The sequence below is a fragment of the Aquarana catesbeiana genome, linkage group LG12, assembly GCF_042186555.1.
Source record: "Aquarana catesbeiana isolate 2022-GZ linkage group LG12, ASM4218655v1, whole genome shotgun sequence".
Taxonomy (NCBI): domain Eukaryota; kingdom Metazoa; phylum Chordata; class Amphibia; order Anura; family Ranidae; genus Aquarana; species Aquarana catesbeiana.
In genome coordinates this window covers 224,058,970-224,073,357 of record NC_133335.1, presented here as the reverse complement: position 1 = coordinate 224,073,357, position 14,388 = coordinate 224,058,970, and the positions used below count along the sequence as shown (strand labels likewise).

At 55.3% G+C, this 14,388-nt stretch overlaps 1 protein-coding gene across 6 annotated transcripts in view; it reads left to right on the top strand.

Annotated features, from left to right (window-relative positions):
- The first annotated feature begins 2,860 nt into the window (after positions 1 to 2,860).
- Positions 2,861 to 14,388, top strand: part of STAU1 (staufen double-stranded RNA binding protein 1) — a 36,694-nt gene continuing 25,166 nt past the window's right edge. For all 6 annotated transcript variants that reach the window (XM_073606772.1, XM_073606769.1, XM_073606768.1 and 3 more), the window contains exons 1-2: positions 2,861 to 3,014; positions 11,671 to 11,946. In XM_073606772.1, coding sequence (XP_073462873.1) covers positions 11,757 to 11,946 — 190 coding nt within the window. In that variant the 5' untranslated portion in view covers positions 2,861 to 3,014; positions 11,671 to 11,756. The remainder of the gene's footprint in view (positions 3,015 to 11,670; positions 11,947 to 14,388) is intronic.

Here is a 14,388-nt window from a genome sequence, read left to right as displayed (position 1 = left end):
GAGAGGGGGTTAGGGGTCTCAGATACCAGTAGCAGATAACTTACAAACTCTTCAGATCCAGAAAAAGTACAGTTTCACGGGTACCATAACCTTTCCGCTGACACTGCAACCACGTTTTCCGATTGTAGAGCAAGATTCAGCTTCACAGTATCAGAACCTTTAAGCCGACCCGGCAATACTTTAAGCACGTTTTAGCTGTAGATGCATCCACCAAATGAGCCACCGGGCACTCCTGAGAGACCAGCCTTCATCCTGGCTCTCTCCAGCAAGGGTCCTCTTTTCAATTTTGCTTGGCTTCTTCCACGCTGGGCAAGACAGCCTAAGGACCACCCCAGGATTAGTAGGCCCCAGACAGGCGTCTGGGCCTACTTGCAGAGCTCACTTCAGCAGCACGACCCCAGGCCAGGAGGGCCTGAAGCAAGAGAGCGTGCCCAGTCTAAATATATATTCTCTCCCAGAATGCACCAGTGGCCAAGAACCTCCTCCTGGGCTGGCTGGAAAAAAAAAAATCTTCATAACTCAACCTAGTAGTACTATCTCATACTGGCCTGTGGTACTAGTGACGCCGACTGGCGACAGTGAGAAATGCACAACCTGATTGAGATTAGGGAAAGACCATATAAACTGTACAATCAATCTGAGCTGGCAAGTGGCTACAGCCCAGCCAAAAACCAAATTTACATGACAGCTCCAGTTTAGGAACAGGGGGCTACATAACTGTTCTCCAGTTAACTCTCGGTTCTTAGTGACAATGTACACCTTCCCTGTAACTTGCATTTAAGAGGGACACACTGAGCCTTGTTCATATCCATCTGTCCAGCATATTCCACTACCTCCCCCAGTAGCAGAATGGGCCCCACCGTGCATCTAGCCTGGGCTCCATGCGTGCCCTTGAGCTTCCATACCTCTGTACAGGGTGGGAACCTCTGCAGGGCAGATCCGCTCCCATTGCTATGGAAGGCAGGGTGCTGGTGGAAGGAGTGCTGACAACATCTCCCTTGCTGCTAGAGGCTATTCCACCTGTAAAACAGGTACACTCTACCAACAGGCTGCTTGAGAACCTTCCATTACCCTAGGTAACCCTTGTGTCTTGCACTGGTATCTAAGTACCTTAGCGCCTAAACCATGGGATGGGGCCAGTTACTTAGATTACACCCCTTTAGTAACTTCAGACCAGGCAGGAACAAGGCTTCAAAACTTTACTTGAAAAAGCCTTTACAAAGTCCAGCATGCAGAGACATTATTCTTCCGTACATCCCTAACCCTAAGTCAGGCTATGTGCTGCCCCGGCATACCTGCAAAGGTAGAGTCCATGTGAAATACAGAGTCCATCGGTGGCATACACCAGCAACTGGTGTCTTCGGGGCGAACCCCAAGTTGTGATGACCTTTACATGACAGCAGTGGTAAGTGACATTCTTCTGCTCCTCAAGGGTGGCTCTCTGTACTGGACCACTGTCCCTTTTTTATAACAAAGGATCACTGGGTTGGACCCCGAGGAAAACCAAAGAACTGGGAAAGCGTTAACCCTTACCCTCCCATCTGGGACAGCACCCAACTAGCTATTTCAACCCCGCTTACAAGCTCATTTGCTAGGGCCTTTAGGACTACCTCTTTGTGTGACCCATAAAAGTATTCTTTCCCCTACCTATTTGGTAGCCCATGAATCACGTCTGGGGAGCACAAGGCTGATATGGGGGGTGGGGGTATGAGGTGCTCCTCGGCTTTCCTGTGGTGGATGGGCATGTGGCGCCTTGATCTGACCTTTGGAGGGTGGGACTCGAGGTTGAAAATGGGGCTGACCTTTGAGGAAGGGGGGGGGGGGGGGGGGCTGACAGGGAAATGTTGGGGTAAAGAGCACAGAATTACCACAGAGGTACATTGAGCCGACCTGGAGTTCTCTGGGCTGACCTGGAAGGGTACATTGGGGAGCTCTGGGTTGACTTGATGGGGAGCACCAGGCTGAAATGAGGGGTACACAGAGCTGACATGGATGGAGTACAGGCTGAAATGAGGGGTTCATGGGGTGCTCTGAGCAGAGTTGACATAGGGCTTACATAGGAGGGCCGTGGGGTGTTTTGGGGGGGGGGGGGGTCATCATGAAAGGTACATTGGGCTGACCTGGGGGGGGGGTTCATGGGGTAGTTGGGCTGACCTGGTGGAGGTTCATGGGGTGCTCTGGGCTGACCTGGGGGGGTTCATGGGGTACTTTGGGCTGACCTGGGGGTGGGGGTTCATAGGGTACTTTGGGCTGACCTGGGGGTGGGGGTTCATGGGGTACTTTGGGCTGACCTGGGGGAGGGGTTCATGGGGTAGTTGGGCTGACCTGGGGGGGGGGTTCATGGGGTAGTTGGGCTGACCTGGGGGGGGGGGTTCATGGGGGGTGCTCTGGGCTGACCTGGGGGGCAGGGACAGAGTTGACATGGGGCTGATCTGGGGGAAGAGGGCCATGGGGTGCTCTGGGAGGGGGGGGAGCTCAGGGTTATCATAGGGGTTGGGCCAACTGGGGTGCCCTGGACTGAACTGGAGGGATATATTGGGGTGCTGTGGGCTGACCTAGGGGGGAGGTGGGCCATGGGGTGCTCTGGGGGGGAAGGAGGAGCACAGGGTTATGATGGGAGGTGCATTGGGTTGACCTCGGTGGGGGGGGTACTTTGGGTTGATATGGAGGAGAATACAGGGAAAGGAGGACAGTCCCCGGGTGTCTGCGGTGCTGGAAGCTGTACTCCAAGAGGCGGGGCTCCGCACACACTTGGCCGTTTCAGATTAGGGGTGTGGCTAAGCGCAAAGGGGAGGAACACCCAGAAAGGGGTGTGTGGCGAAGCCAAGAAGGGGAGGAGCCGGGCGGACGCCGAAGGGAGATGTACAGGTCCCGCCTCCTCCGCAGTGCCGGGTGACGTCACTTCCGGAAGGTCAGGCTGCTCTTCTCTTTAGTGTTTGCCGTGTTCCCCTCCTCCACCGCCCGAACCGGATCCTTCACCGACACCGCGCCGCTCTGTGTATGGACACCGACAGGTGAGAGCGGAGACCGGCCTACAACCCTACATTGCAGGGTTACCAGGGGCAACACCTCACGTCACCATGGCAACCACTACTAGACCTCCCCTTCCCCCCCATACACATCTCCTTTATTCCCAGTTATTGTACTGATCCCAAGAGCTGACACTCCACTCCGATCTTCATATATAATATATACACCCCTCCCCACCCTGTGTATGATGTATAGCCCTCAGTTTTCCCATACAGTGTACTGACCCCAAGAGCTGACACTCCACTCCTCTCTTTATATAGAATATATACACTCCTATATTCCCAGTCTTTCCCCTGACCCCAAGAGCTGACACTCTTCTCTTCATATATAATATGTATACCCCCCCTGTATTCCCATTCAGTGTACTGACCCCAGGAGCTGACCCTCCACTCTCCTTCTTATATATAATATGTATACCCCCCCTCTATTCCCATTCAGTGTACTGACCCCAGGAGCTGACCCTCCACTCTCCTCTCTTCATATATAATATGTATACCCCCCTGTATTCCCATTCAGTGTACTGACCCTAGGGGCTGACACTCCACTCTCCTCTCTTCATATATAATATATATCCCCCCCCCCCCTGTATTCCCATTCAGTGTACTGACCCTAGGGGCTGACACTCCACTCTCCTCCTTATATATAATATGTACGCCGACCCCAGGAGCTGACACTCCACTCTTCATATATAATATATACCCCCCCCCCCCCCCCCGTATTCCCATTCAGAGCACTGACCCCAGGAGCTGACACTCCTCTCCAAGTACTGATTTATTAATTTTTTTCCTGCTGCAACTCCCCGCAGTCTTTGTTTAGGTGATGGGATCTTTAGCCCCACAGCCTCCTGGAACACTGACCATGTCTCGGGAGGCCGCAAGCACGATCATTCGCAAAGTGCTGGGGGAAGCGGCCCGGGGTCCCTCTGGATGCCGCAGTGGGGGAAGCGGCCCGGGGTCCCTCTGGATGCCGCAGTGGGGGAAGCGGCCCGGGGGCCCTCTGGATGCCGCAGTGGGGGAAGCGGCCCGGGGGCCCTCTGGATGCCGCAGTGGGGGAAGCGGCCCGGGGTCCCTCTGGATGCCGCAGTGGGGGAAGCGGCCCGGGGTCCCTCTGGATGCCGCAGTGGGGGAAGCGGCCCGGGGTCCCTCTGGATGCCGCAGTGGGGGAAGCGGCCCGGGGTCCCTCTGGATGCCGCAGTGGGGGAAGCGGCCCGGGGGCCCTCTGGATGCCGCAGTGGGGGAAGCGGCCCGGGGTCCCTCTGGATGCCGCAGTGGGGGAAGCGGCCCGGGGTCCCTCTGGATGCCGCAGTGGGGGAAGCGGCCCGGGGTCCCTCTGGATGCCGCAGTGGGGGAAGCGGCCCGGGGTCCCTCTGGATGCCGCAGTGGGGGAAGCGGCCCGGGGTCCCTCTGGATGCCGCAGTGGGGGAAGCGGCCCGGGTCCCTCTGGATGCCGCAGTGGGGGAAGCGGCCCGGGGGCCCTCTGGAAACCGCAGTGGGGGAAGCGGCCCGGGGGCCCTCTGGATGCCGCAGTGGGCGAAGCGGCCCGGGGGCCCTCTGGATGCCGCAGTGGGCGAAGCGGCCCGGGGGCCCTCTGGATGCCGCAGTGGGCGAAGCGGCCCGGGGGCCCTCTGGATGCCGCAGTGGGCGAAGCGGCCCGGGGGCCCTCTGGATGCCGCAGTGGGCGAAGCGGCCCGGGGGCCCTCTGGATGCCGCAGTGGACGAAGCGGCCCGGGGGCCCTCTGGATGCCGCAGTGGGCGAAGCGGCCCGGGGGCCCTCTGGATGCCGCAGTGGGCGAAGCGGCCCGGGGGCCCTCTGGATGCCGCAGTGGGCGAAGCGGCCCGGGGGCCCTCTGGATGCCGCAGTGGGGGAAGCGGCCCGGGGTCCCTCTGGATGCCGCAGTGGGGGAAGCGGCCCGGGGTCCCTCTGGATGCCGCAGTGGGGGAAGCGGCCCGGGGTCCCTCTGGATGCCGCAGTGGGGGAAGCGGCCCGGGGTCCCTCTGGATGCCGCAGTGGGGGAAGCGGCCCGGGGTCCCTCTGGATGCCGCAGTGGGGGAAGCGGCCCGGGGGCCCTCTGGATGCCGCAGTGGGGGAAGCGGCCCGGGGTCCCTCTGGATGCCGCAGTGGGGGAAGCGGCCCGGGGTCCCTCTGGATGCCGCAGTGGGGGAAGCGGCCCGGGGTCCCTCTGGATGCCGCAGTGGGGGAAGCGGCCCGGGGTCCCTCTGGATGCCGCAGTGGGGGAAGCGGCCCGGGGTCCCTCTGGATGCCGCAGTGGGGGAAGCGGCCCGGGGTCCCTCTGGATGCCGCAGTGGGGGAAGCGGCCCGGGTCCCTCTGGATGCCGCAGTGGGGGAAGCGGCCCGGGGGCCCTCTGGAAACCGCAGTGGGGGAAGCGGCCCGGGGGCCCTCTGGATGCCGCAGTGGGGGAAGCGGCCCGGGGGCCCTCTGGATGCCGCAGTGGGCGAAGCGGCCCGGGGGCCCTCTGGATGCCGCAGTGGGCGAAGCGGCCCGGGGGCCCTCTGGATGCCGCAGTGGGCGAAGCGGCCCGGGGGCCCTCTGGATGCCGCAGTGGGCGAAGCGGCCCGGGGGCCCTCTGGATGCCGCAGTGGGCGAAGCGGCCCGGGGGCCCTCTGGATGCCGCAGTGGGCGAAGCGGCCCGGGGGCCCTCTGGATGCCGCAGTGGGCGAAGCGGCCCGGGGGCCCTCTGGATGCCGCAGTGGGCGAAGCGGCCCGGGGGCCCTCTGGAAGCCGCAGTGGGGGAAGCGGCCGGGGTCCCTCTGGATGCCGCAGTGGGGGAAGCGGCCCGGGTCCCTCTGGATGCCGCAGTGGGGGAAGCGGCCCGGGGTCCCTCTGGATGCCGCAGTGGGGGAAGCGGCCCGGGGTCCCTCTGGATGCCGCAGTGGGGGAAGCGGCCCGGGGTCCCTCTGGAAGCCGCAGTGGGGGAAGCGGCCCGGGGTCCCTCTGGAAGCCGCAGTGGGGGAAGCGGCCCGGGGTCCCTCTGGAAGCCGCAGTGGGGGAAGCGGCCGGGGTCCCTCTGGATGCCGCAGTGGGCGAAGCGGCCCGGGGGCCCTCTGGATGCCGCAGTGGGGGAAGCGGCCCGGGGTCCCTCTGGAAGCTGCAGCCGGCTCCTATATCCAAGTTGATGGTGCTGGCACCTCCCCAGCCCTTTAAGAGCTTCTAAATACCAGGAGGCGGGCATTTGGGTCATGTGACCCCTGTGATTGGCTGTCACATGATCAGAAAGCTCCCAATCAGAAGTAAGCATCGTGAGCTTTCTGGTCCCTTCCGGTGACTGCTGGGGGTTGTTGCTCAGTTTGAAGTCGCCAAGCGGACATCTTTTTACACCCATCCGGAGTCTGACATTTCACTCTTATTTTTACCAGTAAACTGAGCTTATATCGTCAAATTAACTATTTAGAAGTCTGTGTGACTGTTTTGATGCTGAATTTTAAAAGTGGCGGTCTTCTGTCAGATTAGCAAACCTGTGAGATCAGCGGGCTTGCCGCTGCTTTTAAAATTCAACATGAAAACAGTCACGCGGACTTTTAAATAGTGTATTTCACTATATAAGCTCAGTTTACTGGTAATAATAAGTGTGAAATGCAAGACTTCGATGGGTGTAAAAAGATGTCCGCTTGCCACCTTCAGAATGTATCCTCACTGTGGCCAAGTGCGGGGTGTACCAAGATGGCCATGATGGAACGTCACTTCCGTTATGAAATCTGACGGGTCGCCTAATCTGACCGAACAGCAGCACCTGAAGCCAATTTGAAGAATCAACTCAGGTGATGACATCACTGGGTCCCTGGACGGGTAAGTGTCCTTAAAATAAAAGTTAGCAGCTACTAGGAAGCTGAACTCTGTGGGTCGCCCCCGGACCCTGATTCGCCTTCGCACTGCCAATGGGAACATCTCATTCGCGACCTTCTTAGCCTCTCTCTATAGCCGTCCTTCTCCCTTCCCTACTGACCTCATGGACCAGTTTTTTCGGGACCTTCAACTCCCACCTCTCACTGACGCGGCTCGGGCCTTATTTAATGCGGCTATTTCTGAAGCGGAGGTCACACAGGCCATCAAGTCTATTCGCATCTCTAAAGCTCCTGGTCCAGATGGCTTCTCTGGCCTATATTATCACAAATTTTCTCCACCAGCTCAGCCTCTATTTGACAGCTTATTTTAATAGCCTGAGACAGGGCGCCCTTCCTGCCCCAGACACATTGCAGGCCCATATAGCTGTGATTCCCTAGATCCCCAAGCATTCAGGCCAATCTCTTATTATTATTAAATGAAGACGTTAAACTTTTGGGGAAAATGCTAAGCTCCCGCATTAACAAATATCTTGTGACTCTAATTCATAGAGACCAGGTGGGCAATGTTCCCGGCCATCAAGCGGGGGACAACATCCGCAAGGTGATTCGCCTAATACATCTTCAACACCGTAAGATCCCAGGCTTTCTTCTTTCAGTTGACATTTATAAGGCGTTTGATTCGCTTTCCTGGGACTATCTGCGTTACGTCCTGGAACGTTGGGACTTTGGGGAGTCAATCGTCCTGTGGATCTCGGTGCTTTATTCTTCCCCTTGGCTAAGGTTACTTATGCTGGCCACCTTTCTGCCTCCTTTCCGATCTACCGAGGGACTAGGCAGGGATGTCCCCTCTCACCGTCCTCCTTCATTCTGGCCCTTGGCCATTGCCCTCAGAAACGGCCCTGATATCCTCGGTATTCAGTATGCAGGCATTCACCATAAAATCAGTCTCTTCGCTGATGATGCCCTGCTGACTTTGACCAACCCCCTGACCGCCCTCCCTAATCTCCAATCTCTCCCTTCCCGTTTTTCTACATTCTCTGGGCTTTGAATCAACTCTCACAAGACCACTGCCGTAAACATTTCTTTACCACCCTCTACGGTGGTGCAGCTGCAAGCCTCTTTACCATATCGCTGGAACGCCTCCTCCGATTACCTTGGCATCAAGCTGACTCCCCATTACTCATCCTTTTTGCCACTAACTACTATCCCATACTGTGTTTACTTACATCTTTAATGTAATCCTGGCAGTTCGCTTCTTTGTCATGAATAGGCCACATCCATGCGGTCAAGATAACTATCCTCCCCAAAGCTATCTACTATTTTGGTACCCTTCCGGTCCATGTCCCTTCCTCCTTTCTTCGGGTATTGCAGAATAAGATTCTGGCTTTCCTCTGGGCCCTTCAGCATCCCCATGTGGCAAGATCCACCCTTTATAAACATAAAATGGGAGAAGGCCTAGGGGTCCCTAACCTAGCCAAGTACTATCAGGTGCCTCAGATCTCCCAATTAACTTTGCTCCATGCTACTTCTGACATCCCGCTGTGGGTGCTTCTTGAACTCCCTACTAGGGCCCACCTTTTCTTGGTGGTTCACTTCACTGAGGTCTGACACTTCCTTTCGTCCCAGACCCTCCCTCCTTGGTCTTCCTTCCAGGACACCCATGACGCTCCGGCGGTGGAATTGTATCGTTGCGCACAAATATGCCACTGGGTTTCCTCATTGTGGCGCAACTCTTCCTATCCTTTTCAAAAGACATTTTTTGAACACTTCTGCCTTCATTCCCCTGGTGCTATTTCACTTATCTATTCTTCCCTTAATGCTATTGACTTGCCTGGGGCCACGAACAGAATCTAGGGACCCCTATTGAGCTCGAGGACTGGAACAAAGCTCGGCCCTCTGTGGCTAAGTGCTCCTTCAACACGGCTACTCTGGAAGTTGCATACAAAGTCCTTCTACGGTGGTACTGGGTCCTGGCCCGGATCAAGAGTTCAAACCTGGCTTATAGCGATCGGTGCTTTAGGGGATGCGGCCGACGTGGTGATGTGGTACACACTTGGTGGTCTTGTCTGCGCCTCATTGGGTTTTGGTCCAGGGTGTTTGGGCTCCCACACTCCCTATTTCACATACCCATACGCAGAGATGCTAAAATTGCGTTGCTGCACTGCCGATTAGGGGCCTGTTCCCATACCAACAAAAACTGGCATCTTATCTATTCATTGCATCTAAAAGGGTTATAGCCAGAGCATAGAAGAGGCCCTCGGTTCTGTTTACAATGGTGAAGAGCACCCTAACCGACCCTATGGTTAACGAGGAAATGTCAAGTATCTTAAATGATTCCCGCTCCAAATTCCTAAAGCTATGGTCACCTTGGTGGTTCTATGCCCATCCCACATTGCATCCGGACAGTCTTGGCCTCTCCTGAGAGCTAACTGATCACTGCTGCCCCCTGCTGCAGGACCAACCCCCCCACCCCCTTTTTTTTTTTCCTTCTCTCTTCTTTTCTTTCATTATTCTCATTATTCTCTCATCTCTTTCCTTTCCTTTTTGCTTCTTCTTGCTACCAGGGATTATACCTTGGGCCGTTCTTGGTCCTTTTTGGCCTTGGGATGACCCTGGATGGAAGGTTGCCTTCAGTTGCTATGCGGCCATTGCCCCTTTACCGCACATTTTCTGTATCCCATGATCGAATGTTTGCATCGACTTGTGTCAGGGGTATCCAAGGGACCAGTACATGCAACTCCCTTCGTTGATATTCTGTGGACCCGAATCTAGGGCCTCAGTAAGATGGCCCTTAGACTCTGGATTTAAGCTGGACCCCTTGGTTAGCCCATGTGGTCGCCTGGTGGATACTGGATAGGTAATCTTAAATTAGTTACATTATTTTTTTCCTTACTGCACTATACCCCTGCACTGGTGACTACTTGCCAAAAGCTGGTTGTTCTTTTATTATTACAATAAAAATGATTGTACCAGAAAAGTCAGCAACTACAGTATTTGTAGCTGCTCACTTTTCGTTTTTTATTTTTTTTGAGTGAGCCTGGAGCTCCTTTTTAAATCTTAAAATAAAAACATCAGACCTCCCTGCAAGCTAATGACATAATGTGCTATTATCACATACTAGCACATTATGACAGACTTGCCTATAAAGCTGCCCCCCCCCCAGCTGCATACTGCACTGCTGCCAGTGCTTCCATCTTCACCTGGTCTTCCTTCTGTGTTTGCGAGCTTCAGCCAGGGGAAGATGAGGGGAGAGCCCCCCTTGCTGCCGGGGGGAGATGAGGGGAGAGCCCCCCTTGCTGCCGGGGGGAGATGAGGGGAGAGCCCCCCTTGCTGCCGGGGGGAGATGAGGGGAGAGCCCCCCTTGCTGCCGGGGGGGGATTTGAGGGGAGTGCCCCCCTTGCTGCCGGGGGGAGATGAGGGGAGAGCCCCCCTTGCTGCCGGGGGGAGATGAGGGGAGAGCCCCCCTTGCTGCCGGGGGGAGATGAGGGGAGAGCCCCCCTTGCTGCCGGGGGGAGATGAGGGGAGAGCCCCCCTTGCTGCCGGGGGGAGATGAGGGGAGAGCCCCCCTTGCTGCCGGGGGGAGATGAGGGGAGAGCCCCCCTTGCTGCCGGGGGGAGATGAGGGGAGAGCCCCCCTTGCTGCCGGGGGGAGATGAGGGGAGAGCCCCCCTTGCTGCCTGGGGGAGATGTGGGGGAGAGCCCCCCTTGCTGCCTGGGGGAGATGTGGGGGAGAGCCCCCCTTGCTGCCTGGGGGAGATGTGGGGGAGAGCCCCCCTTGCTGCCTGGGGGAGATGTGGGGGAGAGCCCCCCTTGCTGCCTGGGGGAGATGTGGGGGAGAGCCCCCCTTGCTGCCTGGGGGAGATGTGGGGGAGAGCCCCCCTTGCTGCCTGGGGGAGATGTGGGGGAGAGCCCCCCTTGCTGCCGGGGGGAGATGGGGGGGAGAGCCCCCCTTGCTGCCGGGGGGAGATGGGGGGGAGAGCCCCCCTTGCTGCCGGGGGGAGATGGGGGGGAGAGCCCCCCTTGCTGCCGGGGGGAGATGGGGGGGAGAGCCCCCCTTGCTGCCGGGGGGAGATGGGGGGGAGAGCCCCCCTTGCTGCCGGGGGGAGATGGGGGGGAGAGCCCCTCTTGTTCCCGGGGGGAGATGAGAGGGAGAGCCCCCCTTGCTGCCGGGGGGAGATGAGGGGGGAGCCCCCCTTGCTGCCGGGGGGAGATGAGGGGGGCGCCCCCCTTGCTGCCGGGGGGAGATGAGGGGGGCCCCCTTGCTGCCGGTGGAGACGAGGGAGGGCCCCCCTTGCTGCCAGGGGGAGATGGGGGGGCGCCCTCTGCTGCCAGGGGGAGATGAGGGGACCCTTATGTCAGTGCTCGGTGGGGGGCTTGGTCCACCTGCAGACATATGAACAGGTTGGAAATTGGTGGCGTTGGCTACTTTCCTAAGACAGGAAAAAAAATGTCTATCAGTATTGCTCCTCTGCCGAATAAAGTTGGCCCTGGAACTATGGCGGCTGTCATAGTTAGGAGACCAGTCCATCAACCATTAACGATCCCCTGGCAACTTGTAGTGGAGAACTGTGCGATATTGGCTGCAGTGGCTCACTGTTGTGTGTCTAGACTCTCTTCACTTTTACATGAGAATTGTTAGTACTTTATTATTCAATATTCTTATCCTGTATAGAGGGGGATGCCCTCCCTATGGCTGTATGGAACCCCTCTGTTTATTTATCTATAGCTGTCATGTTCAGGCTGCACCTGAGTTGTACTATAGGTGGCGCTAGAGTGCAGTGCAGGGGATGTCCAGCAAGTCTGCTAGGTTGACCTGATAGGAAATGTTTTTTTCTTGCAGATAATCCCTTGACTCCAGTCTGCACTCAGCTTCACTCTGCACTGAACACCGTTTCCTGCCAGCAGCCATTTCTGATAGACGCCATCATGTCACAAGTCCAGAACGCACCCGCCGCCCTCTCAGGGAGCCTGCTGAGCAAGAAGCCGCACTCTGCCCTCCCACAGTCTCTGGGGATCCCGCCCACTGCCATCCCCTTGCCCTCTGAACATGCAGGAAGACCACACCAGAGCTCCGCCCTGCCGCCTTCGTCTGTCACCTCTGGCAATGCTGTTGCAGGTAAGGCCTTTTCCTGTATGGTCACCTGGGCACCTGTCTGCACACTGTTTACAGGGACGTTAAAGTGTTATTAAACCCAGGACCCTGCAGTCACTATATCTGGTCTCCCACAGTACACAGAACATGGAAATGCAATAGTTTTAGTAAATATAAACTGCTAAATCCCTTTTCTCATTAGCAGTATATAGCAGTCTTGTGACTTCTATCAGTGTCCAGCAGTGCGCTGGTTAAAGCTTGTGAGAGGAGTTTTCATTCACTCTGATTGTCCTATGAGACTGCATGACACCTGACCCTCTGCCTGGACAGTGCTGATTGGCCCTGTGCTGATCACATGCACTCTCCCAAGAAAAAAAAAAACCTCTAGCAATACGAACCAAACTGAGCATGTGCAGAGTGCCCCCAGGGCTCTGTTCTATCAGGAGATGGATTGGGGACAGTGGAAGAAGGAGAGGATCCGAGAAGACAGGATCAAACAGCCTTTTTACATAATGCGGAGGATTAACCCCTTAAGTTCCACAGTGACTGTTAACTGTTGTGGCTTTAGTAACACTTTAACTATATTAACATTTGTGCAATTTACAGAGTTTGCAGGTATTGTTTAAGGGCCGCCATCTTGGCGACATTAGAAGGTTACTGTACTATGGTCTCCATTGACTGGCAGCCATGATGGGTACTCTGTGTAGGAGTTGGAGCAAATGCATTATGTGATCACCATATCCTTTATTCATAGATTATCTTTTCTACCCAAGGGACAAACTTTATTTCTTTTTTGTTCATTACTGTCCTAAGAGAAGAGGGCAAACTGGTTGTAACCAGGATATGAACAGAAGAGGATAGACCAGATAGACCCCAGGAGGAGCAGGATATCAGCAGCTGCAGTGTGGCAAAGGAGCTCCTTAGTTGGTGACTTCCTAAAACTGATACCTCCCTTCCCAGGCACTTCCCTCCACCTTAGCACAGTCTCGCCTTTTTCCTACTGCTCCATTAATACCGGACACTCTAGGGCAGTGATGGTGAACCTTGGCACTCCAGATGTTTTGTAACTACATTTCCCATGATGCTCAACTACACTGCAGAGTGCATGAGCATCATGGGAAAGGTAGTTCCAAAACATCTGGGGTACCAAGGTTCACCATCACTTCTCTAGGGTGAGCATGTTATTTGGCATATGTAATAGGATAGCCGGCAACCAGGTATCTCCCAAAATAGAGCAGTTTTTATTAGCTGCATTGTCAGTACAGGATAAAATATGCAAATGCGTTTCGGCTTTCAGAAGTCATAGCACGTGACGTGAGCATGTGATTTCCTTCCATTCATTTAATGTGACTGCCCTAGGTTCTTTGTGATTGGCCCAGCACTGTCCCATGCGGACAGTATATAGTCCATAGCCCTGAGTGAGCTCCCTGTTTGGCTCTACATAGGAACAACAGTCATGTTGGAACAGGAAGGGGCCGTCCCCAAACTGTTATCACAAAGTTGGGAGCATGAAATTGTGCAAAATATCTTGGTATGCTGATGTTTTAAGAGTTCCCTGGAACTAAGGGGCCCCTGAAAAACAACCCCACACCATAATCCCCCCTCCACCAAATGATTTGGACCAGTACAAAAAACAAGGTCCATAAACACATGGATGAGTGAATTTGGGGTGGAGGAACTTGACTGGCCTGCACAGAGTCCTGACCTCAACCCGATAGAACACCTTTGGGATGAATTAGAGCAGAGATTGCGAGCCAGGCCTTCTCATCCAACATCAGTGCCTGACCTCACAAATGCACTTCTGGAAGAATGGTCAAACATTCCCATAGACACACTACTAAACCTTGTGGACAGCCTTCCCAGAAGAGTTGAAGCTGTTATAGCTGCAAAGGGAGGGCCAACTCAATATTGAACCCTACGGACTAAAAATGGGATGTCATTAAAGATCAAAAGGGTTGGAAGCCAGATCCCCAGTCAGGCGACCAAAAACAGGGGCATATTGGACTATTCCGGTACAATAATAGTGGGTAATAATATGAAGCATATAACGATAAAAATAAAAATATGATAGTTTTTATTGATGCAGAAGACAAAACAAAGGTAATAGAATAAGACATAATAAAAGTACAAGTATATCACCAGTGGGATCATTGGTATACAGTACAACACAAAATCTCAGATATCATGTTCCTCGACTAGTTTCGCGGACATAAACCGCTTCATCAGGAGGGAATCTAGAGATGATTATATTCTGACTAAACAGTCTGAACCTGACAAATAGAAAAAATACAATGGAATTTACCAAAATACATAGTGAGTGAAATTATATTCCAGCATCAACATTTACACCAGGGTAATACAAATTGGAGGGGGGAACAAAGGCGAGTCTGCTTACCCAGGTCCCAACAGGCCCCAGGCGCGTGGCCCCACCACCCGAGGGAGATCTCCCACGGCGACCTGGGGGGA